At 41.8% G+C, this 25,622-nt stretch overlaps 1 protein-coding gene across 20 annotated transcripts in view; it reads right to left on the bottom strand.

Annotated features, from left to right (window-relative positions):
• obscnb (obscurin, cytoskeletal calmodulin and titin-interacting RhoGEF b) overlaps positions 1-25,622 on the bottom strand; it is a 70,696-nt gene that overhangs the window by 12,277 nt on the left and 32,797 nt on the right. For 4 of the 20 annotated variants that reach the window (XM_023964965.2, XM_023964967.2, XM_023964970.2 and 1 more), the window contains 27 exons: positions 24,214-24,480; positions 23,243-23,509; positions 22,808-23,074; positions 22,363-22,629; positions 21,371-21,637; positions 20,359-20,625; positions 14,738-15,004; positions 14,303-14,569; positions 13,684-13,953; positions 11,828-12,094; positions 11,068-11,346; positions 10,459-10,716; positions 9,964-10,230; positions 9,547-9,819; positions 7,507-7,773; positions 7,014-7,289; positions 6,504-6,776; positions 5,835-6,125; positions 3,940-5,268; positions 3,576-3,857; positions 2,184-2,265; positions 1,956-2,080; positions 1,678-1,875; positions 1,535-1,567; positions 1,336-1,434; positions 730-948; positions 555-588 (listed from right to left, as the gene is read on the bottom strand). In XM_023964965.2, coding sequence (XP_023820733.1) covers positions 555-588; positions 730-948; positions 1,336-1,434; positions 1,535-1,567; positions 1,678-1,875; positions 1,956-2,080; positions 2,184-2,265; positions 3,576-3,857; positions 3,940-5,268; positions 5,835-6,125; positions 6,504-6,776; positions 7,014-7,289; positions 7,507-7,773; positions 9,547-9,819; positions 9,964-10,230; positions 10,459-10,716; positions 11,068-11,346; positions 11,828-12,094; positions 13,684-13,953; positions 14,303-14,569; positions 14,738-15,004; positions 20,359-20,625; positions 21,371-21,637; positions 22,363-22,629; positions 22,808-23,074; positions 23,243-23,509; positions 24,214-24,480 — 7,258 coding nt within the window. The remainder of the gene's footprint in view (positions 1-554; positions 589-729; positions 949-1,335; positions 1,435-1,534; positions 1,568-1,677; positions 1,876-1,955; positions 2,081-2,183; positions 2,266-3,575; positions 3,858-3,939; positions 5,269-5,834; positions 6,126-6,503; positions 6,777-7,013; positions 7,290-7,506; positions 7,774-9,546; positions 9,820-9,963; positions 10,231-10,458; positions 10,717-11,067; positions 11,347-11,827; positions 12,095-13,683; positions 13,954-14,302; positions 14,570-14,737; positions 15,005-20,358; positions 20,626-21,370; positions 21,638-22,362; positions 22,630-22,807; positions 23,075-23,242; positions 23,510-24,213; positions 24,481-25,622) is intronic. The other 16 variants (XM_023964966.2, XM_078934104.1, XM_078934110.1 and 13 more) reach the window with 14 other exon arrangements.

Genomic DNA, 25,622 nt, shown 5'->3' with positions numbered 1-25,622 from the left:
TTCCATGTAATCCATGGACACCAGTGAAGATCACAAATCATTGAAGAAAAAAGGTTCAGAGCACTGTCTAGTGGGTCTAGATGACCCAACTCCCAATGTTAATGTGCCTAGGATAGCACAAGGGTTATCATTACTAAGGTGTGAGCGCTGGCACTGACACAAATGCTGCACGCACAGGGTGTGCACGTGAATTCCCTGTAGGACACAAACTTCACTCTGATTGCTTAGTTTCCTAAATTCAGTCAGGGGGCTGGAAAAAAACAAAAATCCGTACAACATAACTTTGCCCTACCTACTTCCCTCTTACTTACCCTTAACGTGTTGTTTGATTGTTCACTACAACCTGTCGCCCACAACATACTCGTGGAAAAACATATGCATGAACATTTTTGCTTCACAGGTTCACTGAGTGGTCTACAACTTTGATATTTTGTGTGGGCCACCTTCGTGCCCCGTACAGCCTGTTTTTACCCGTTAGGACAGTTGTGACTGAGGCCTTGTGTGCTTGTATTTGAAGTATATGTACCTTCGATGGCATTTGATTTGAAATTTACCTTGAAGGCATTGTTTCCTTCTTTGGTTGTGGTGCTGGAAGCAGCAGAAGAGACAAAGATCAAATCATTATAATCCAATTGCAAGCACCAGAGGCCATTTTTACTCTGTGCCTCTGTATGATGCTTCACTATTTCATTTCAGAGCACCATAGTTTGAATGCATTATTTTACTTACTGTCATCCACCTGCAGATGAGCCGTGCAGACGCACTGTCCAGCTCTGTTTGTAGCAATACAGGTGTAGATGGCGCTGTGCTCAGACTCTACGTCCATCAGGATCAGGCTGTGCTGGCGCCCAGAACTTGCTATTTTGTATCTAGGCGTCTCAGGCTTGATCCACAAGACATCCTCCTCCGACTTTTCCTTTAACCAGGAGACCATCGGTGTAGGAGACCCTAAGAAAAGAAAAAAAAGGTGTTCAAGGAAATTGCATTTGGTAATTAAAGAGTTGATATGAATGTGGTGTTTTTCTGATCGTAAGGTCGTGTCACACAGTCAATATGTCAAAATTACTTGACAAAATTACTTGAAATTAATTGACGCACAAATCCCTAATGAATTGCAAATTAGCAGCACAATAATCACGCACGGTTCATGTTCTATGTCGATTTACATTTTCTTTGCATGGTTCATGTAGTTCATTTGTGATTCATCTGTGAAGATTTCACCTAATGACCACAATTTATTTTTCACGAATATTCACATTTGACCAATTTTCCTGTGTGGAATACATGTGTAGTAGCTTTGTGACACGGCCTTTAGAAAAAAGGATTTGGACAAACCTTCTACTTTGACAGACAGAGTGATGCTCGCTCCTTGTTTTACTTTTCTGTTGCAGAACCTCTCCAGAAAGCGGGGCGGCACCAGGGGCTCCTTAGAGTCTGAGCAAAAATAACCCAACACATAAAAAGTAAGTCCCATTTTCGAGTACAGAGTACCACTGTTCTAGTTTAAGATGAACAAAAATAATTACAAGATTACCTTTTTTGTCTTTTGGCATAATCTCCCCTGGACCTGTGACAAAAATAAAATGTTTACTAAATCAGACACAATCTCATCTTCATCTAAGAAGGATTTTACTGAAAGATCATCCGTTTTCTGTTTTATTTCACCGTCAAACATACTCAGCACGATCAGTCGGGCAGAAGAGTAGGCAGATCCGGCTACGTTGCTGATGTAAGCAGAGTACTCGCCCATGTCTTCTCTCTTCACCTCCATGATTTCGATACTGTGGACGTCCCTCTCTACTGAGAGCTGAATCCTGCTCGATGCGTGAACTGGTTGTCCATCTTTAAACCAGTACACTCTGGGTTTGGGAAAGCCTAAAAATAAAATTAATTTATTACATTTCTTCCTGATATTACTGAAAATAGTAACATCACATGTATTTTTTAAAATCTACCTTTCACTCTAAGTTGCATCTTTGCTATAGGTGAACCTGGACAGACGTGAACATCATGAAGCTCATCTAGGACCTGAGGCAGCTGATCGTCTTCAGCTACAGACTCAAAAGTCTCTGTTTCCCTGCTAAAGACAAAAGACAGAGCAGTATGGAAGTGAATGTGTGTTATCATCAGTCAACGGCTAAACATAACAGCTTTAAATGTTTATAAATTTGTTTTGTATTCACCTGGACGCATAACCTTTGGCACTGACATAGGAGGAAGTCTCGGTAGCATCAACCGCAGTGTCATAATCTGAGCTGCAAGACACTGGTTGGAGAGGAAGGGTGCACACCGTTAAAGTCCGACACAAATCATCTTTTAATCTATTTTTAAAGTGGTCTTTTAATTATGATTATGCCAGTTTTTTTTTTACTTGTGTCCAACAGCTGAGCAAACAGATGAAGGCTGAAGGCCTCTTGTGTTGGGCAGATTTTACTGTTACAAAATGGGAAGGTGTATATTTGAATAAACCCCTTTTGTAATTTAGACTAAACTTTATTTATATTACCATGCCTTATTTATATTATTTCATTCCAAAATCCTGTGCTGTTTTCTAGGACATAGTTTTTGCAGAGCAGTAGCAGTGGAGTAGCAGGAGTTAATTAGAAATTCATCTCTGAGTTGTGGGCGGGACTGTTGGTAAGGAGTTAGCCCGCCCCCTTCCCATCATCCATCAGTTTACATGTTGTCTTACAGGCCTTCATAACCCTAACAGTACCGATGCAACAAAAATGGTGAGCAAAATCGGAGCTATGCAGCCGTACAGTTTTGGCCGCCCAGGGCAAAACTGTACACTGGCCTTGTGGTTAAGGTGTCCGCCCTGTAACTGGAAGGTCGAGTCATACCAAAGACTTTAAAAATGGGACCCTATGTCTCCCTGCTTGACACTCAGCATTAAGGGGTTGTATTGGGGGGTTAAGCCACCAAATGGTTCTCGAGCGCGGCTGTGTCTGCAGCTCACCGCTCCCTCAGGGGATGGGTCAAATGCGGAGAACAAATTTCGCACACCTAGGTGTTTGACAGATAGTGGGACTTTAACTTTAACTTCAGCACAAATACAATCTTTTTCAAACGGTATCATTTCATCTGTTCCTGATTCACGACAATTTAAATAAAGAAATGCTCAGAAATGCTATTTTATATGGGTTTTTTAATTGATTACAAATCTGAAGGGGTGGGGGCTCTAGGAATTGTAGTTATTGTTGAGTTAAAAAATTTGGGGGGAAACTTGTATTTTTTTGGTAATTAGAGAGATATGTGAATGTTAAGTTTTAATATGCATATTTAGGTTTTAAGCAGGTTTTAGGGGATAAATATTTTGGACACACGGCATTTGTTACAAGAAAGTAAAGAAAGCTTGTTCTGTGTTTCAGGAAAAGCCTCACAACAGCCTAAAAAAACAGAACTCTGACTTCAAAATTCCTTTTTGATCCCAAAAACAGACAATTATTTAGGATAGAACCTGTCAATTACCAGCCAAAGAAAAACAAATGTTTTTTTTAAACAATCACACAGCACATAATTCTTAAAAAGTGCATTTTTTAAACAAAAAGCAAACACAAAACGTAGTTACTTACTGTCAACCTTGAGTTCGGCTTTAGTGGCTGCAATGCCGCTGCTGTTCTCGGCCGTGCAGCGGTAGACACCCATGTCAGTGGGTAACACAGAGGTGATGATAAGCTGATGGCAGCCCTCTTGGTCCTCGTTGATCATGTAATGGTCGTTCTCCTCCAGCAGTTTTCCATCCTTGTACCAACGAACAGTGGGAGGGGGCTTTCCGATCACCACACAGTCAAAGCTGACTGGATAGCCATCAGCAACGTCCTGACTGCGCAGCTCTGTCAGGAAGACTGGGGCAGCTGGCCAGTTTGATAGGAAAAGCATTTTAGGATCTTGAGGATATTAATTATTAGTAGTTAACCTGAAGGTTCTTTTTCTCACCTGTAGCTCCAGCCATGAAAGCAGGAGCCTGTCGATCCTGTGTGGGGGTCTGTGTGCCGTCTTGGTTGTACCCCATCTTTTTGATTCGTAGCTCCACTTTGTGAAGCCCTGCTGCTACGATAGCTGTATCGATTGGGACTCCATGGATGGTGAACATCTCCTGGAATCTCTTAGAAGCAACTTCAGCCTCAGACCGTGAATCAAAGCGGATGTAGATATAATTGTCATCCTCGCGGTAAGAGTGGGGGTCTGGGGGATGCAGGTCTCCTTCATCTGCGCTGACAAACGGTTCTTCCTCAACATCCGGGGGAAGACATGTCCGTAAGAGGCGCCGGAGGCGTCTTCTTGCCTGCCTGAGGGAGTCATCCATCTCACTGCCAGACGAGCTCTCTGGCTCACTGTCTGCACTGTAGCCGACGCTCAAAGGTCGGCGCCCTGATGATTCTCTTGCCGTCCCCACTGTTACCTTTGCGCTATGAGAAGTTGTTCCAAACTTGTTGCTGACCTCACAAGTGTAAACTCCTGTGTCCTTGGTGGTGATAGCAGTTATGACTAGAGAACAAGTACCATCACTGTATATGTCAACGTGATGATGCTTGCCGTCCATCACTGGCTCTCCGTCTTTTAACCAGCGAACCTTGTCAGGTTTGCCTTCTGTCACACAGTCAAGGTGGATGGTGCCGTTTGGTTCAATGGTCTGATCTTTGAAGACTTCTCTGAAGACAGGGCGCATGTCCTTACGAGCCTTGTAACCTTTAAAAGCTGCTTGAATCTTAATGGCAGCGTGTTTAAGCTCGGGCTCATCTTCTTTTGTGATATCCATAAGGCTCGCACCTTCTGTGGATATCAGTTTCTCGTCTATGTGCTCAGTTACAACTGACTTTACATCAGTCTGCTGCACGGTTTTCTGTTCTCCCACTTGGAAATGAGCAAAGAACTTCTCAGTGCTTAAGGTCTCTGTTTCGCTGACCTCTGCGACAGCGGTCTTGCTACTTTTTTTGAGGTAAGACACAAGTGTTGAACCTCCAGAAACAATCTCTTCCTCAACGCTATTTGCCTGCTTGGATTCTGCCGTCCTAGTCACAACAGTCTGTTCCTTTACGGAGGATTTTATCTCCACTTTCTGAGATGATACGAGCCCTGTCTCTGCTTTTTTTGCTAGCCCTTTTTTACCGTCTTCCTCTGGCTGTTCAGAAATTGAGTCCAGAGTTGGTTCGCGACTCATTCTCCGTTTCTTTGTTGATGCTTCCCAAAGCTCATGGAGATCTGCATCTTCTGCTGCTTCGGGAGGCAGATTGGGTTGCACTAGCACTTCTTCCTGTTTTGTAGCTGTACAAATGACAGTGTTAAGGTCAATTCTTATTACATCCTTAGAAGTTAAGCAGCCAATTCATAATTAAGTACAGTTACTGTTAGACAATAACATAAAATACTGCTTTAATATCTCTCTAATACATAGACATATAGACATTGAGCTGTTTAGGTTAAATATACTACTTTATCCTCATAAAAAAAGGGTCAAATGCCTTTAAAAATGACTAGAAAAAATGTAAAGCAGTGATGAAATATTATAGATACTGTTTTGATGCATCTGTAAGAAAATCATAACATTTTACACTAAATTACATATTTTTTCTTTAACTCACTGAACACCAAACTTCTATCACACAGAAAACAATATTTTGTTTTGAAAATAAAGGCAATGGAAAGAAATACATCATTGAGTTGGAAATTACTTTGATGGTTGTGAATCTAGAACAGTTTGCTGCTAGTAAAGTCGACTGAATTGACTGAAAAATTGAGGGGAAAACTGGGGGGCAAAGCTTTTTGCTAGTGGCGGAGTTACTGGGGGGAGTAACTCCGCCACTAGCCACTGTTACTAAAGGATTGCTTACCAAGCTGCACAGTCAGTGGCAGCTCCACAGGCTCTCCGGTCCCTGCTCTGTTGATTGCTGCCACTCTAAACCTGTATCCACTCCCTGAAGTGAGATTCCCAACTACGTACTCCGTGTTGCACACCGGCTCGGAATGACATGGGAGCCAAAGTGCACTGTCCACCAGCCGCATTTCCACTCTGTAGCCTAGAATTGGACTTCCTCCATCATAAAGAGGAGTGAACCAAGAGAGGGTGACAGACTCTGAAGTTTTACTGAGGACCTCTGGGTCTTCTGGAGGATCAGGAACAGCTGATGAGTAGAAAAGGAGAAATCAGTTTGCACCAGCATATTAAAAATACATAACAAGAAAGCAAACTAAAGAGTAAAATAATTATACGGTAATAAAAGAATAATAAAATAATACAGTAACATCTGTATACCAATCATGTGCAATATTTAACAGTCTGGAAGTGCAATAAAAGTTACGTTCAATACATGTATGTAAGTTGTAAAAATGTATATGCCCATTGTTCCATATATTTTCTGTTATTTATTCTAACATGTATATAACTTTATTTTATTTCTACTCAAGCAGCTGGAGAGCACCAGAAATTTTGTTGTAACAACCTTCTTGTGTACAATGATATTAAAGGATTCTGATTCTGATAATTTATAAAGTTCACTCACTAATGATGGTAAGTTTGGCCAAAGAGAGAGCATCCCGAGCAGCAAATGTAATTTCCTGCTGGGGCAACAGGGGTACTTGTCTCAGGACAAGATGGTAAACACTGCCATCAGCTCTCATTGTCCAGAGGTCGCCGGGTTTGAGCTCCACTCCATTCGCATACCAGGCCACTTCTGCTGCGGGAATGGCTTCCTCTAACTGAATGGAGAACTCCACTTTCTCTCCAACTGCAGCCACTCTGTCCTCCAAACCCTTCACAATGTTCACTTTCCAGGCTTATGAGACACAAAAAATGTTCATCGTTATCATCCAGGTATAACCTATTTGTTAATCCTAAAATATGTGGGTAGAAAACATTTACTGATCTGCTAATTAGTCTCACGCCATATAAGGAGTTTTATCCACAAAAAAAAGTTTGAATAAAAAGCTTCCTACTTTTTTATAAGTTGTTAATAAAGGATTTTCTACACTAATCGCTGAGTCAATATTTAATTTCATTTGGGTTCTCTGACCTTTAATGGTGAGTTTGGCAGAAGTAGAAGCTGTCCCGGCTTTAAATGTCACTGTACAACTGTCTTTCACACGCATTTCCTTCAAGAGGAGAAGATGGCGACGGCCACTCTCAAATGTCACAATCTCAGCGGTAGGGGATTCCTTCACTGGGTTGCCATCCAGCAGCCAGCAGCAGTCTTTGTTTTCAGGTCGAGACAGTCCACACTCAAAGAGGGCTTCACCTCCATCAAATATTTCCACATTTTCCAGGCCTTGAACAATAGTAATGGGTTTGGCTGTTAAGAAAAAGGCAAAGAAAGTTACAGCAAGAGAGGGCTATACCCCCCCAAATGGCACATGCAAGGTTTTTGTCAACAACAGAGGCAACATTTGATATGGTCACCAAGGACGATGACCCAAAGATCAGTATAAATAAAGCAGTCAACTATTGGATGACATAGCAGAGTAGACTCCCTACAGCTTGGTGCTCTTCCCATGTGGAGGGAGGCTCACCTTCCACATAAAGTGAGGCAGCTACGCACGTCCCCTCTGCTTCACAGGAGTATGTACCCCTGTCCTCAGCGGACACATGCTTGATGTACAAGCGAGCCACATTCCAGTCCTGCTCCACTACCACCCTTTGGCCATCAGGATGCAAAGGCTGTCCATCTTTCCTCCACTCAGCCTTGACTGGCCGTGAGTACTGACAGATGAACTCAGCTGGAAGGTTTTCAAGCACCCAAAGGTCCTCCATCTTGCTCACCACTTCAACTGTTGGATCTGAGGTTGGGTTTAGGGGGAAGTCAGGAATTGGCCATAAGACTGTAGCATATTAAACGGCATACAGAGTTTATAACCCCCAAGAGCTTATTGAAATATTCATAAATATGGCATACTGCCATCTTCCAGTTTAGGTTCTATGTGATTAATTAGTGGAATGCTTCGGGGGTTAAAAAGTCCGATGGTAAATGTCACGGAAAAGGTCAAGACAAAAATCTAGACCATTGAGGTGGGGAGGTGTGATAAATGGACAGAATGCCAATGCAAAACTCATGCTACATGTAGCAGAGTTAGAAGCTTCAATGCTTGAGAGTGAGGGGCAATGCTTTGTGCAGAGGGTCACAGAGGGTAAATGAAGTGTCAGTATTTGGTACAATCTGGCCAGCATGGATGGGTGGAGCAGCACTAAAACATTTGACCAATCTGATGAAAACCCAACCCGAATCACACACATCAACACCATCAAAATGCTCACAAAGAGTTTTCACTGAAATCTCCCACACTGGAATCACTCATTAATCATTATCTGGATTATCACCAGTATCTAAAACAGGAAGGATTACTCAGTTAACTACATAACAATTATAATAATGTATTGCACTTATGTTTTACACTTAAAAAAAGGCTGGATTCTAAAAGCAAACAAACAAATCCCTTAAAAAAATGTTGTGAGAATCTTCCTGTGATTTAGCCTTCATATTTCTTTCTTGAAGCTGAGTCACAGCATCTGGACTCTTCTTGAAACATTTAGCCAGTTATCAGACTCAGAATCATTAACTGTCATTACAATTGTAAATTTACCAAGATTCAAACAGTTCTGGACAAACAGAAGACACCAGCTGTGCAAAAGCGAGAAACAGTCACAGTGTGCAAGTATCCAATTGTGCAAGAATGCAATCATGCCAATCTGCAGTTTATAAATAGAAGGGTATAAAGAGGTTAGAAAGTGTCTAGAATGTATAGGTAAATGTATCAGTCTTTGATGCATAAGCGGTGAAACATTTCAAGAAAAAAAGGCAAGGAGTCCAGGCGCCATGACTCAACTCAAGTCGCCGTCACCTTAACAAATGAGAATCTTTGTTGACCTATTAGTACCGTTTGTGAAACCGTTTTGAGGACTTAAGCAGCTCTTTGTTTTGAGGTGAAACAGAAACAAACAATAAAAATAGAGCTTTTATTATTACTAAAAAATGTAAATGCTGTCTTTTGGTAAGCCAATACTTTACTTAATTACTGAAGTGAATAATGGAACTTAAACGCTACAAGTTGTCTGGTAATATGAGAAGCACTCAGTCCAGTTCTCACCCACAGTCAATGGTGTGAACACATGTTAGATTTCAATCCAGAGAGCTGCTGAGATACGGAGGTACTCTTAAATGTCAAACTAATACAAAACTGAGATTAAAATTGATGTGATGCTTCACCCAGTTCAACATAGGGATTAGATCAAAGTGTCAAGCATTGAATTACTATTATTTTACAACCATTGTTGGTGTTATGAGACAATAACAACAATAATACAGTGAAAAGCAAAGTTTGTCATGCATTATGGCATAGTAAAATACCAATTAATCAATAAAGATTTCAGATAACCCTGCAGAAAATAATCAATGTTACCAGTGAAATTCATTGATGGTCTTTAAAAGAAATTTACAACTGTGTCACTGCAGTGATGACACTACCATTTTATGTTTAAAGCAAACTATGTGCATCCTGGTAAAACAGTCTTATGTGAAGGATGAAAGGAAACCAAAATGGTGCCAAAAATGATACCTTTGACTAAGAGCTTGGCTGCTGAGGTTAAGCTGCCCGCTTTGAAGGCGACAGTGCCAGAATCATCTGTGGCCAGGTTCTTTAAGGTCAGTGTGTGGATGTGGCCCTCCCCCTCCCCTATTTCAGCATTGGGGCCGTTCTCCAGCAGCGTACCATCCAGCCACCACTGCACCTTACCGGGTGCCCTACCAGAGAGCTGGCAGGAGAACACTGCCCATTCCCCAACGAAGACATCGGTGGTCTTAAGACCAGAAACAATGAAGACTTCTTTTACTGTTGAGTGAAAAACACACAGATGCATACACTGAGACTCCAAATAAAAACCCAGTAAAACTATTCCAACTCATCTGACAAACAAGACACTGCTGCACACAGACACCATCATGAACACATACAACAGGACTTGGAGGAAACTACCTTGCACTGCTAAAGAAGCTGTAGTGAGCTGGTTTCCTGCATCACAAGTGTAGTAGCCACTGTCTTCCGGCTCCAGGTTTCGTATAAAGAGCTTTTGAACACGTTTTTCCTGCTTCATTTCATACTTCTTACCAGGCTGGAGGACAACACCCCCCTTCCTCCACTCAACATGTACACCTGGTTTAGATAGCTCGCAGTGCAAAGTGATATCATCACCCTCTACGGCATCCTGGTTCTTGAGTTCTTTCTGGAAGAACGTAGGAGCACCTGGTGAAAGTTTAAAATGAAGAGGTTGTCATGTGACTCTGCCATGGCAAGTCTGGTGCCATCAATTGAAGAAACAGGTTAAAAGGTATTATTACAGATGTTATAATAGATATTATTATAGATAATATTTAGGGGAAAATTTAGAAAATCAATGACCGCGCTAGAAAAAATTGGTGATTAAAGCCACTTCTTGGAGTTGACCATATGGAAAGAAAGCTTGTTCTTTACCTTCCACAGTCAACGTGACGTCACAGCGAGCATCTCCAGTGTCACAGGTGTACGTTCCTGAATCATCGAGACCCAGATTGTGGATATGAAGCTGGTGGAAAGCCCCGTTCTTCTTCAGGTCATACTTGAGACCTGCTCGGATGGCCACATTGTTCCTGATCCAGGTGACTGAACCGGTGGGGTCAGAAATGGAGCAGGCCAGGGTGACCGATTCTCCTTCTAATGCCACAGTGCTCTGCGGCTGTTCGAGTATCAACACTGCAAATGTGGGAAATGTAGCATTTCAATGCAGTCTTTTCCCCCTTTACTCCTGATCTATTTTGACCCAACTGGTACACTCCATGTACACATACATTCATAAAAAACTAAATATTTCCTTCAAAAAAAGTTCTAAATAATATCAAAATAAGATATTTTGAATATTTACCAAATCTCAGAAGCCTCAATAATTTAGCATATTGTTTACATGTGTTTTAAAGTGCATGCAGTAAGAAGCAAAAGATAAAATGTAGGTTTGAGAGGATGAAGACCAATGTAACTATGGAAATGACAATGTTTGGAGATGGTTTGGATGATTGACACACCTATTGACCATGCTGTCTGATTTACCTTTGGGTTTTTCCTCCACCAAAAGGCAAGCCACACTCTTCTCTTCTCCAACTACGAAGGCAACATCCCCTGATTCATCTGTGGTTACCATCTTCAGAACCAGGCGGTGCACTCTGCCTTGGCTGCTCATTTGATTTAGATCATTGTTCTGTAGGAGGTTGTCTCCAAGCCACCATTCCCAGTTGGTGACGCCTATGTGTGACAGCTCAACCTCAAAGCAAGCGTCCTGACCGGTGGACACGGTCACATCACAGAGATCTCGGACGATACGGACTTTCTCTGAGAGTAAATCAGAGAATCAGACCTCAGAAAACTCAGAGAAGGTTGTTTTTTTAATGATCAACAATACTCCCATGACATTAAAAATACAAAAGACAAGAATTAGGAATGAAAAGGGTTCCAAAAACTGTTTCAACTGTAAAAAAGGCCTCGTTTGATGCACTAAAGATTTTTTAAAAGTAGCTGGCTTTCCTTGTTTTCTCTTTAAAGCTTGGTTGGAGATTAGGGTTTTCTAAATCTTTCACAGTTATCCTGTCACTAGTGTTAAGCCAACTATAAATACTTTCAGAGTTTTCCCATATTGTATCCTCATTTGCTAAACCAGCCACTAGACTGAACTGATGAATGAAAGAGCCAAATTTTACATAAAATATATTTTCTAAAGTCTCTCAATTAAGCACAAGGATGAAGACAAATAGTCAAGGACTAATTCAAACCTCTAATATAAGAGAAGATGAAGTAAACATTGTAGATGTTTTACCTTTTACAGTAAGAGTTGCAGTGCTTTTCTTGTCTCCTGTTACACATGTATATTCACCACTATCCTCCTTTACCAGCTTGTGTATGATCAGGATGTGAGTAGCGTCTCTTTGCTGCATTGTGTACTTCTTTCCGTGGGTGAGTATTGTGGAGTTTCTCCGCCAGGTCACCTTGCAATCAGAGCTGGTTGTCTCACAGGACAATGAGGCCTCACCACCTTCTGCAGACACTTGATTTTCCAGCTCCTTCTTGAATGAAACTGGTGCCGCTGCCAGAAATGTAACAGGATGAATGACGTTACAACCGAACCTGAAGGAGTGAACGCAGCCTTCACACACAGTCTAATTGATAAATGCAAAAGTATTTCAACAGGTCCTCTATTATCAAAGCACAAGATGCTTCTGATTTACTGGACCATTAAAGAAAGGCTTTTTTCTTGGAAATTAGGTCAACAAAGAGGAAATGATTCATCTACAAACAACTCAAATCTGATATCAGACTGAAGATAGAACGGAAATGTCAGGTCGGAGAGAGAAACACCTCAAAGACGTTAACTACAGTAAAAAACGAAACGTTATCATGAATCAGAATTAAAAATTAAAGCCACACGTGGCACTGAATGGCCTGCAGGCGCTACTTGCCCCACCTACCTTCACTGGCTGGCTGCTACACGCCCTTCACCAAAATGGCGATTTTTCTGTTGGTTTTATCTCTAAAAATAACCCTGTTTTATTGTTTTGTTATCTGAGGCTGATGAACAAGTCTATGTAATTATTAGAAGAATCTGCAAAAGTAAATTTTAGGATTTTCTTGGCAACAGACGATTTTTCTTAACCACGCACACATTTCTAATATGTTCATGTCGTGTGTCATATTTTTTCAGTCAACTCGAGCCAGGGATTCATGTATTACATTTTCACAAAAGTCCGGTAAAAAATATGGAAGCAACAGATGAACACCACTTTTACAAGCTCGCCACGCTGACGCCATTTACAATCTAAAAACCTTAAAAACAACATTGTTTCTAAAGGCAGCTTCCGAATTATGCTGATATCCCTAGAAGGAGTTTTACATTGTAGAAGGTACAAGAAATGTTCTTTAGGAAATATCAAAACGGCGGCCTCTTCCGAAGTCAAAGGTCAACGTACTTCGGTAGTGGCTGTAGATGTAAGCTGGTGGTGTGTGTGAATTTTCATGAAGACCACTCGAACAAAAATTTTCTTTTCCCCATTTAGTACAAAAATGTGAAAACCACAAAATATCACAATTTGCCACAAAGTAGCTGCCGAGCCGTAGGTCCTGAGGGCATCCCATAATAATGTGAAGAATTTTAAGAACTCATTCTCTCCGGGTACTAGGTGCGTGCAAATGTTGGTGTGGTTTTGAGTATGTGGCAGAGGCGAAACGTTTTCTCAAAGGCACAGAAAGAAAGAAGAGTCGTGAAAACAATCTGGTCCTTCAATCTAGGACCGAAGCGGGACAAAATGGAGGCTCAGCAATGTTAAATTCAGCTCTGCCAAAGAACAAAAATATAGACTTCGATCTTATAACAGCAAGAAAGATATTGTTTTTCTTTATGCTCAAATAAAAAAGAAGGCACAATCAAGATGATATTGGTCTCCAACACAAAAAAAACAATAAATGGCGTATACTTGTATAGCGCCTTTCTTCCTACAAGGACAAAGCGCTTTACAGTCACAGACCCATTCACCCAGTCACACACACATTCACACACTGATGGTGGCTCCGCTGCCAAACACAGGCGCCTGCCTACCACCAGAGGCAAGGTGAATGGGTGAAAAAGAAAATGTAGTAGAAAAATCTTGACGTTGTTAAAATCCCTGCTGCCTCCCTTACCTTTGACTGTCAGGGAGGCAGTGGAGTTGTGGTTTCCCACCGTGAAAGTGACGGTTCCAGAGTCTGCTGTAGTGACACCTCTAAGTGTAAGACTGTGCTGCCGCCCCTCCGCTTTAATCAAGTTCATCTCATTCTTTTGTAGAGGGACATCCTGCAGTTTCCACTGGACTGGAGGCGTGTCTTCGTGAGAAAGCAGACACTGGAAGCAGACGTCTTCTCCTTCATGAACAACGCAGCTCTCCAAGAATTTCAGAATGCTAACCTCCACCTCTGTTTGACAAATAAAAAAAACATGGACAGCAGAAAGTGTTGGAAGTTGTGAACTAAGAATGTGATGAGATTTAGAGGAAGTGTAGAGAAAAGATGTGTTAACTGTTGTGAGGAGGGAAAAGAGACAAATGATGAGACCGGTGATCAAATTCAGTGGCAAGGTGTGGGAACAAGCAGAGGTGCCTCTGAAACAGTGAAGTGTTAGGCAGTCAAAAGGGGAGTTCAAGAAAAAGGTTTTGGATCAAAGGTGATGGGCTTTGTACAGAAAGTGCACAGTAAGTGATGCAGAGAAGAAGATGGGGCTTCAGAGGATGCAAGACAAGAACAATCTGGAGAAATGAAACCCTACCCTTCACTGTGAGGACAGCTGACGTCCTCTGGTAGCCTGTATCACACGAGTATTCCCCTGAGTCAGCACTCTGCAGTTTATGGATGACAAGTTCCACTACAGCTCCATCCTGCTTCAGTTGATACTTGCTACTGGTTGCCAAAATCCTGTCAGCACACTTCCAGACCACAATGGCTCCTGGCTTTGTGGTCTCACATCGAAAACTAGCACTCTGTCCTGCCTCGCTTTCAAGGTTGTGTAGCTGGGTTTTGAAAAGTACTGGCTTGGCTGTGGAGATTAAGGAAAAGAACAAAGTTAAAGACAATAGAGCAGGAATGCTCCTTACTGAAAAACGTGCCCACATTAAACCCTTATGTGGGTGTCAGAGTGCAGTAGCAAAGGTGAAAGTCAGGTTCACACGTCCTGAAAGACAGATCTGACATGGGGCAAGCATACCCTTCACAGTTAAGTCGCCCGTGCTTTGATGGTCACCAGTGTCACATGTGTAACTTCCAGAATCCTCTGGATCGGCATCATGGATTACTAATTTAGCCAGGCGTCCTGTTTGTTTAATCTCATATTTGGCACAAGGACAAAGACCAAGTTGGCCCTTTCTCCACTCCAAAGGAACATCAGCTTTAGAGAGCTCACATTGTAATGTAACACTGTCTCCCTCCTCCACTGTTTGGCTTTGCAGTTCTTTAGTGAACACAGGTGGACAAGCTGAAGAACAAGAAGACAAAGGCTAATGTCATCTGGAACATCAACAATGAGAGGACAAAATACATCTGTTAGATGAATGGACTCACTTTTTCTGTTTACTGCAAGAAGACATTCATTTCTGGATTTTGTTACTTGAAAAGAATCTATCGGATCAGAACCGGATTACAAAAACTGTAAAACTATAAAGTGAATGAACTCAGTAGGGGTGGGATTAAATAAATTTGCTTCTTCCCCCTCCTTTTCAAGCAATAAATCAAGCTCTACTTGACTTTAGTTAATGATCACTGTATTTCATTAAGCAAATGGGATTTAAGTGACTTTTTTGTTTTGTTTTATTTTCTGTATTTTTAATCTATGCACTTCAACATTTCTGTAATGACTTTGAAAAATATGCATAAATTCTTTATTGCTTTGACTACAATGCTTGAAATAAATCAAATCAAATCAAATTAAAATCAAAATTTCTTCTTAAAAACATGAATGATTTTATGTGTCTCTCAGTAAAAACTATTGTTTTATTTAGATCCTAACAACATTGCATCTGTTTAATAATTTTCTCAACAACTCAAAACTTGAGGTTTTTTTTGGTTTCATCCTAAAATACTTTACCTTAAATGTATAAAACACTCAGAAAAGGACAAATATCCCAGCAATGAATCGTTCTAACAAAGGTTTGACAATTGACTAAAAGTCATTTTTTAATTTTCCCTTAATTTCCTACTATGTATTGTTTCTTTAATAACAAACAAAACAGATCTCAAACCTCCATCATTGATTCATAACATCCACCACTTCACAGATAAAATGTATACAGAGGACAAAACGGATGCACTATCGGTCTAACTTTTTCAGCAAAGCAAACATTTACGGAATTTCTTAAACCTTATTACTCAATTTAAAACAAAAAACAAAAACAACTTCATTTGAAATTCTGGATTGCACAGTCAGCAACATTCAACCAGACTGATAACAATCCAAAAAAAACTCACAGATGATGATCTGCAAAACCCCACTTTTCTTTCCTATTTTGGTAGCCATCTTGGATAATCTAATAAAACAATAAACAGGTTTCTGTTCCCTTGCCTAGTACAGAGATCTGCAACCTATTTATGGCTTTTTGGCTTTGAAGAAAATATTTGAAATTAGTGTCAATTAATGTTTACATTTTTAACATGATGTCAGACAACCAAGCAAAAGGATGGTAAAAGGTTTAATCTATTGTCAGTGGTTTATTATCGGAATAGTGTGGGCACATACAGATCTTTTTTTTGGTCTTTTGTATATTTAATAAAGGAGAAGAGGGATTATGGCTCACCAAAGTCACAATGATAGAAAAATCCATGTCTGGCTTGGCTGTCTTACATTTTTTTTCAAGTAAATTTGTTGCAGCAGGAGGATCTTATTTGACACACGGTGTGTTTTATTTTGAACGGAACTTGTAAGTTCTGCTGTCAAAAGTAAAGTAAAAATTTCTATATAAATAAAATTGTAAAACTGTTATAATTCAGTTAGTGTAAATATGTAAATGCTACATGTTATACATGGTCACAAAAACATAAATTCGGTGTATTTTTCTAAATTGTTGAGGGGGACCTATGTGGCTGTCGCCAAAACTAAATGGCTCTTTTAGCATTAAAGGTTGCAAACGTCTGGTCTAGATGAGCACACATAAGAAATTTTGGTGAATTTTTCACAATAAACAACTAAGAAATAAAGATTTCCTAATATTTGGCCTAGAACACTCTCTGACAGCACAACTACTGCAAAGAAACATGAAACGAAATGACAACCAGTCAGCTTATGTTTTCCACATCTTAACTACCTTTGTGCATAAACACAGCAAAAACAAAGAACCTAACTAATCCATCCATCCATCCATCCAGTTTCTTTACCCGCTCATTCTTGTTCGGGGTCATAGGGCTGCTGGAGCCTATCCAGTTAATGTCAGGTGAAGATGGATAGTTTGCCAGTCCATCTTAGGGTCACAAAAAGACAGACAACCACACACACTCCCACCAAAGGGACAATTTAGTATCTCCATTCAACCTATGAAGCAGGTTTTTTTGTTTTTTTTTAACTTGTCCTGTCCAACAGCTAGGCAGGCAGATGAGAGCTGAGGGCCTCTTGTGTTGGACATATTTTACTTTAACAAGAGGGGTTATTAATCTTCAGACAAACCAAAGGTATGACTGAATAAACCCCTTTTGTAATTGAGGCCAAACTTTATTCATTTCAACCATGACTGAAAATCTTTGGTGTTGGACTGGACGGAAAAGGAAAGAAGGGAAGAAGAGGGAGGGATGTCAGAGGGTGGGAGGGGGGGTGATAGTGAGAGGGGGGGATAAGACCATGAAGCAGCATTGAGCAGACAGGTTTACTGGTTGTTTATCATTACAGTACGGTTCAAATGTAGTACAAAAAGGGCGGGGCCTTTTCACACACACTCAAATACTATCAACACACCTGCTAGCTGCAAGAAATGTTCACATGTCAACATGTACACAAAACAGATAGTGTTCACGAACGCATACCTATGCCTTTAAACCAACTAGTGTGAAATCTTTCATTCATTCAATCATGCAAACTATAAGTGCAAAGGTGAGCTAACACCTGTGTTCAGGTGAGTGTTTATGTTCTTCTAATATGGATGGTGGAATGTGAAAAGAAGGAGGAGGAGCGCCCAGCCACCCCCACACCCAGACCCCCGCCGCAGTAGCGGCGGCAGCCGGAATTCCCCCAACGCCACACGGGAACAGGCAGGGAACAACCGCCCCCCGGGCGACCAAGACCGCCACCCAGGCCAGGGCCAGCAGGACCGCCGCGAGGCCCCCAGAGCCAGGGAGAGGGCGGAGGGAAAGAGAGCGCCGCCCCAGCCCAGCCAGGAAAGCAGTCCCCCCGCCGCGCCGGTAGAGCCCAACGCAGGGCCCCACCGGAGAAGGACGCCCACAGCACCAGACGAGCACCCCACCACCACCCAGGAGTTCCGGGCATCCCCCCGCCCCAACCCCAGGTACAAGCCAGGACCCCCCAAGGGAGACCCGCTCCGCACTCCAGGCAGCCACCCACCCGGCCCAAGGTTGGTCCAGGGAGGAGCAAGGCAGGGGCCCGCCGCCCCCGCCCAGGAGGGGGGAACCCCGGGGAAAAAAGGGCGGCCCACAAGGGGTGTTATAAATATGGCCCGACCAGGCTCGGCCATGTTGGAAGTTTGGCGGGGCCCAGCGCTCAGGGGCAAGGACCAGGACCCACCCCCCAGGGACACGAACACCCCCGGCTCAGGTGTAATATGAACCCCCCCACCGTGCGGAGAGAGCACCGCCGGGCCCAGGGAGCCGGCACCCAAGGGACACGGCCGCCATCGCCAAGGGGCCCGCACCCCCCACCAGGGAAGGGGTAAGGGACAGATGGACCCAGGTATGACGCAGGTTTTTAACTTAGGGCGGAAGCCAAAGTTCCCAAAGAGAACCCATGCGCGAACAGGGGGAACATGCAAACTCCACGCAGTAAAAACCCACCTGGAATCCAAACCAGGGTATCTCAGTGTGAGGCGAAAGTGCAAACCGCTAACCCACTGCGTAGACTGACCTTACCAGCACACTGTCTAAAACACCAGATATAAAGAACCTATGTGCTTTGGATGTTTTAGTGCAAAGAGAGTCCAGGAAAACACGTGCGAAAGATATTTCTGTTTTCTTCGGTTAAGACAAACTCCCAGCTGTTTACAAATGTCTTAAAGAATAAACACGCCAACTTATGCAGACACATCCATCATAATCTTTTTGTTCAAAAATGATCGATATCACACCTGCTGGACACAGATTTGGGAATTCCTATTTATTCATCTTTCATCCTGAAAGATAAATGTGTCCTTATACAACTGCCAGTGCTGAAGAAACTTGTTGGGAATTCATATTGTCCAAAAGAAATGCAAATACAAACGGGATGACAGGTTTTCATGCCTGCAGCGCAAGACGCAAATCACAGATTTATCAAAATTTCAAAGCAGGCTGAGAAAACCAGCGAAGGTTAGAGCATTCAGAAAATTGCAGTTTCATTGTAGTCTATTATTCTAAATACGCTTTCAGCAACTATAGAAAATTCAAACGTCTTTCTGACTAGAATTCAATTGTTTTAGTATTTCATTTTCAAATGAAGATGAATTAAAGGAAAACCTACGTTAACAATTGTTCAACTTTCTCTGGAAGTACAAATTACACCGCATAGATAAAATATCAAGTCTAAACTTCAGCCAACAGTATCAAATCAAATCAAATCAAACTTTATTTATAAAGCACTTTTCATATAAAAATATAACACAAAGTGCTTTACATTAAAACAACAAAATATAAAAACAAGCAAGCATTAATAAATAAATAAATAAATAATAGGGCCCCCCTCCCCGTACCTAGCCCCCCACGCCTTTCACACCTCCCACTCTCTAACTGATGGAAAATGACAATGAAAAATAGGCTGTAAAACATATGCTGAGCACAAAAACATGATGCGGGAAACGCTAGTAATTGGAACCTCCCCCCCTGTGAACAGCCGCATAGACAGCCAAATGCAACATCACAGGCGGGGACCGCTCCACCACAGCTAAGCGGTGATGCAGGTCCCCCAACAGTAGTGGGGGTCATATTAAGACTGCTGTAAGTATATCAACATAGCGTCTATAGATAAGGGGGAGGGGCTTATTTTTCAGCACTTAAATGAATCTGCAGCACAAAAGAACAGAGGAAAAAAGATAAAAACTGCAGGGATTAAGGAGTTTTATATGCAGCACTATATAAAAAATAAAGCACAATAAAGTGCAAATTGATCTGAAACTGTAAAATAAAAAAAGAGGACAAACATCTGAATAAACACAGCACAATAAAGTAAAAGCTAACATTTTATGTTAAAATGTTAATGTCTCCTTTTCTTAAAGCTTTCAAAACCAAACTAACAGCTTCACTGTTTGCCATTAACTATCAAAAAAACACCTAACAAAAAGGGTATTATATAGATAATACATTGCACCGGCCGAACTGAGGAAAAATTGCAGGAAAAGCCCATGAAAAAGCAGAAAAGCAACAATTATGAACATTGCTGTTCCCTACAAAAATATGACACAAATACAAGCAAAAAGGCAAGATTTGATGGCATCCCATAGAGCAAGATTTGAATTTTAAAAAAAGAGGAAGTTCTTCCAGAGAAAAACCATGGAGTTGAACCAAAAGCTGCTGCTTGACAACACAGTAAGGATGCCAAGGTTTAGATATAAGACTCTCAGAAGAGGTAACAGAAAGTACGACTTAAAAGTGTCAAAATAAACTTTACTTTTAATGCACTGCAAAGATCTGAATCACCAATCCTACCGTTGATCTTGATGCTGGCTGTGGTCTTCTGGTCTCCACACATACAGCTGTACTCCCCACTGTCCTCAGGCATCGCCTCTTTGATCACTAGTTCATAAAGAGAGGCCTTCTGCATCATCAGGTACTTTTCTCCGGACTTCAGGACCCGAGTTCCCTTCTTCCACTCCACAGGAAGTCCAGGTTTGGAGAGCTCGCAGCTCAGAGTAACCTTGGCTCCCTCCTCAGCTTCTGTGCTCTCCAGTGTTCGTCTGAAGGTCACGCGCTGGCCTGTGCATTTATCAGCTGATTAACACTCATTAGTATGTCAACACGACAAACAAAATCAAAGCTCAAAAGTAAACTGGACACAGAGGACAAACAGGAACAGTAAATGACAGGCAGACTTGACAACAAATCACCTGAAATCAGGCATGTCCAAAGTCCGGGTTGTGGGACCAAATGTGGCCAGTACTAAAATATACACTGGCCTACAGGCTCCTTTAATGAAATCAGAAATACTTGCCCCACAGCAAAATGTGTGGACAATTTCTTGACTGTGATCGGCTAATTATTTTTATAAGCCCTTTTAAACTTATGGCGACACTGTCGAGCGACCCTTTTAGCTCATTTCTAAAAAGTTGACAGTGAGGGCCGCTACTTTCAGGATAAGTCAATATTATAGTATTTTCTTAGTGAAATAGAAATCATCCAAGAGGTTGAGGGGTTTCTAGGAGTTCAATATCAAGAGGCACTTCAAGTGGAGACATGCTAACTATGGAAAGCTAATTGGGAAAGAATAGTCTTTACATATGACATTCACAGTAATTTTGTTAACAATGTATTGTGCTACTATTTTGTTCTATGTGAAAAAATAAAAAAAATAGGCAATATGCAATAAAATGTTAAGGCTATTATGAGTGTTCATAGTGTACTATCCATAACACAAAACCTGGTTTTCTTTGCAAAAAGCTAGGACAGCCCTGCTTTACACGTAGAAATAAAACTGTTGAAATTGTCAAAAAGCTCCTCCTACCCTTAATGTTGAGGCTGGCTGTGGTCTTCTGGTCCCCATACACACAGCTGTACTCTCCACTGTCTTCAGGCACCACCTTGTTGATTAGGAGTTCGTTTACAGAAGCATTCTGCTTCATTTGGTACTTCTCTCCAGACCTCAGGACCTGGGTTCCTTTCTTCCACTCCACAGGAAGTCCAGGTTTGGAGAGCTCACAGCTCAGAGTAACGCTGGCTCCCTCCTCAGCTTCTTGACTCTTTAAAGTCTGTTTGAAGGTCACGCGTTGGGCTGAACATCGATGAGATGATGAGTAAAAAATGTCAGAACTAAAAAAAACACACAATACTCCAACACAGCACACGTCTCATGAACGTGTGGTCTGAAAGCTGTACGTGTCACACAGCCCCCTCATACATTTTGCTCATTTTCCATGTATGACATTTTAGTCTTCTGTGATACATGTGTGATATATGTTATTCATAAATGTTTCTTGGAATCGTTTGATCATTTGATAGGTTGAGAATTACACAGTTTGCGCGTATTTTATGTACTTTATACACAATTATTACACATTTGCATGTGAGTTCTGAGATATGCATACGCAAATTTGTGGCTTTCCACAACTGTTCCACATATGTCAAACAGACTTTTCATGTGTGTATCCTTGATGTATAACAAATATACTGCACATACAGCGCACATATCACACTCAAATTATGTAATTGACACACGGATCACCAATGTATTGCATGCAAACGCCGCAGTAATCACGAACGGTTCATGTTCAAATATTTATTTGTGTTCTTTGAGTGGTTTATTAGTACTCCTTCGTGGTTTTAATGTGGTTCATTCGTGAAATTTTCACGTACAGACCACAACTTTTCTCACTTTTTCCCACGTATGTTCACGTATGACCAATTTTCATCTGTGGAATATGCACAAAATGTACGTAGTGGCTGTGTGACCTGTCCTTCCGATAAGCTTTTAATGAAAAAGCTCCCCTCTACTCCTACCCTTAATGTTGAGGCTGGCTGTGGTCTTCTGGTCTCCACACACACAGCTGTACTCTCCGCTGTCTTCAGGCACCACCTTGTTGATTAGGAGTTCGTTTACAGAAGCATTCTGCTTCATTTGGTACTTCTCTCCAGACCTCAGGACCTGGGTTCCTTTCTTCCACTCCACAGGAAGTCCGGGTTTGGAGAGCTCACAGCTCAGAGTAATGCTGGCTCCCTCCTCCGCTTCTTGACTCTTTAAAGTCTGTTTGAAGGTCGTTGGCGAGACTGTGCATTTAACAGATTGTTTGATGAACATACAGTAAAAACATACATAGCAAGATACACTCAGCATGACAGAAAAAAAGCAAGTAAGATTTTGAAGATGTGTCTGAATCCACACCAGAACAAAAAAAAAAAAAGAAGAGAAAAAATCAGTTTCTGTTTTTGAAAACTTCCTTCCTACCCTTGATATCTAGGTTTGCTGTTGTCTTCTGCGTTCCACACACACAGCTGTACTCTCCACCGTCTTCTGGGGCGACTTTGTTGATAAGGAGTTCATAAACAGTGGCCTTCTGCCTCATCTGGTATTTCCCTCCAGACTTCAGGACCTCTGTTCCTTTCCTCCACACCACTGGAACTCCGGCTTTCGAGAGTTCACACATTAAAGCAACACCGGCTCCTTCTTCAGCTTCTTCGCTTTTCAGCTTCTGCACGAAGTTTGGAGGCAGCGCTGCACAGACGCGTTTTCATTACATGTCAGCATTTGGTAAAATAAAGCCCCAGTGAGGAGCAACGCCAAACACTCTGTCGACAAGTGTGTAGCTCTTTAAAAAACATTGTAAATGTATCTCAAACTTGCTTTTATTTTAGAGAGGAAGAATGAAGAAGGAAAGCATACCAGTGACTTTTAAGGTAGCAAATGTTTTCTGGTCCCCAACCGCACAAGAATATTCTCCACTATCTTCAATCGTCAAACTCTTGATTTGAATTTCACAGGAAGTTGCTTTTTGCTTCATGTCATACTTTTCTCCTGGTTTTAGAAGTTCTGAGCCTTTTTTCCACTGAACAGTGGCAGCCGGTTTGGATAATTCACAGCACAATAACACAACCTCTCCTTCCGCTTTAGTCTGATTGATCAGATTCTTGGTAAAAGTGGCTGGAAGGGCTAGAGAAAAATGCATCCGTTATGTCAAATAGATGCACTGTTTTGATTGGTCATATGAGGAATATTACAGGGTATGACTGAAAATTTCTTAATCTCCAAGATAAGTAGAACTTCAGTTTAGAAGATTTCCCATTTGATGGATGATTTTCCGAATAATGACTTAAATACAGAGAAGAACCTGAATCTAAAAGGAGATAAATAAATCAAGACAACGCTTGTGGGGCAGGTCAATCGAGAATTTACAACGCGCAAACATGTGGCTTTTACAGAGGCAGTGATCTGACATGAGAAAAAAAAAATGAACAATTCGCTCCCATGAAATCATTTTGCAACATTCCCTGCTCCGCTCCGCAATGGGGAGGGGAAGAGGGGCGGAGCTATTCAACACCAGCAGTCTCACCCACAACTCAGAGGCAAATTTCTAATGAACTAATGCCCCGGCAGAAACTGTGTCTTATAAAATGACAAGTAAAGAACTTAAGAGTAAAGACCACGGGGAACGTTTAAAAAAAATAGATCAAAATATGATTGGAATGGGTCTTTTAAAAAGACCAAGCCAGTCTGAAACGTGCAAAATCCAAAGTTTATTTTCTAAAAATTCTAGTTTTCTATAAAAAAAAAAACCCAGTCAACAGAGCACTGCAAACAAAGAAATCCAAATTCTAGATCAACAATAAGAGTTTTTCTTTTGGTCCGGCTCTTACCTTTAACCGTCACTTTTGCCATGCTCTTCGCGGTTCCCACATCACACGTGTAGATGTCCGTATCCTTCTCCTCCAGGTCTTTGATGGTGAGGGTTATCACCCCTTCCTTCTGGGACATCACATATCGACTGCCAGCCTTGAGCTCGGTGTGGCCTTTGAGCCATGTTACCGTGGATGGGGTTTGTGCTGTCTCACACTTCAAAGTCACAGAGCTTTTCTCATCTGCTTGGCTGTCCTCCAGGGCCTTAACAAATTTATGGATCGGTTCTGTTGGGTAAAGAAAGTTACAGATTTTTGAACAACTAGCACTGTAACGGAACTTTTCTAAAGAGACATGCTCCTGTTTGTCACTGGCCGATTACCTGAAGTCTGTCAAAAATCTATCCCTTCTGCTGATTTGTGGATAAAAAGTGACCCACCACCATGTATAGTTGTTTAAAACAAATCCTTTCCCAACTTGAAAATGTATGACTTTGCCTAAAGTGACTCCATCATTAGAAGAAGGGATTCTTTGTTTTTGTTTATGCTTCCATGCAGGCTGTACACCACTTGGGTACAAAGCTTATGGCTAATTTTTGACCCGTGATATATAAAAGCATTTGAACACCACAAAAAAGTACACAAGGCCACACAAACTCATACTCTTCTTTCTCTTTCGGCTTTTCCCATCAGGGGTCGCCACAGCGAATCATCCTTTTCCACCTTGAACATCTTCTACCCTAACGTTAGCCAACTTCATGTCCTCTGTTAAGACATCCATGTATCTCCTCTTTGGCCGTCCTCTTGCCCTCCTGCCAGGCAGCTCCATCTCCAACATCCTTCTACCAATATATCCACTATCCCTCCTCTGAACATGTCCAAACCATCTCAGTCTGGCTTCTCTGACTTTGTCGCTAACACAGGCAACATGAGCCGTCCCTCTGATGTACTCGTTCCTTATCCTGTCTAACCTGGTCACTCCTAAGGAGAACCTCAACATCTTCATCTCCGCTACCTCCATCTCAGCCTCTTGTCTCTGTCTCACTGCTACCGTCTCTAACCCATAGAGCAGAGCTGGTCTCACCACTGTCTTGTACACCTTTCCTTTGAGTCTTGCTGGCACTCTTCTGTCACACAACACTCCTGACACTTTCCTCCAACCGCTCCAACCTGCCTGCACTCTCCTCTTCACCTCTTTTCCACAATCCCCATCACACTGAACTGTTGACCCCAAGTACTTAAACTCCTGCACCTTCTTCACCTCAGCCCCCTGTAACCTAACGCTTCTACCTTGATCCCTCTCGTTCAGACACATGTATTCTGTCTTACTACGACTGACCTTCATGCCTCTTCTTTCCAGAGCAAACCTCCACCTCTCTAGCTGTTCCTCCACCTGCTCTCTACTCTCACTGCAAATTACAATGTCATCC

The sequence above is a fragment of the Oryzias latipes genome, chromosome 17 (assembly GCF_053564925.1).
Source record: "Oryzias latipes strain Hd-rR chromosome 17, Olatipes_Hd-rR_3.1".
Classification (NCBI taxonomy): domain Eukaryota; kingdom Metazoa; phylum Chordata; class Actinopteri; order Beloniformes; family Adrianichthyidae; genus Oryzias; species Oryzias latipes.
This window is presented reverse-complemented; position numbering and strand designations above follow the sequence as displayed.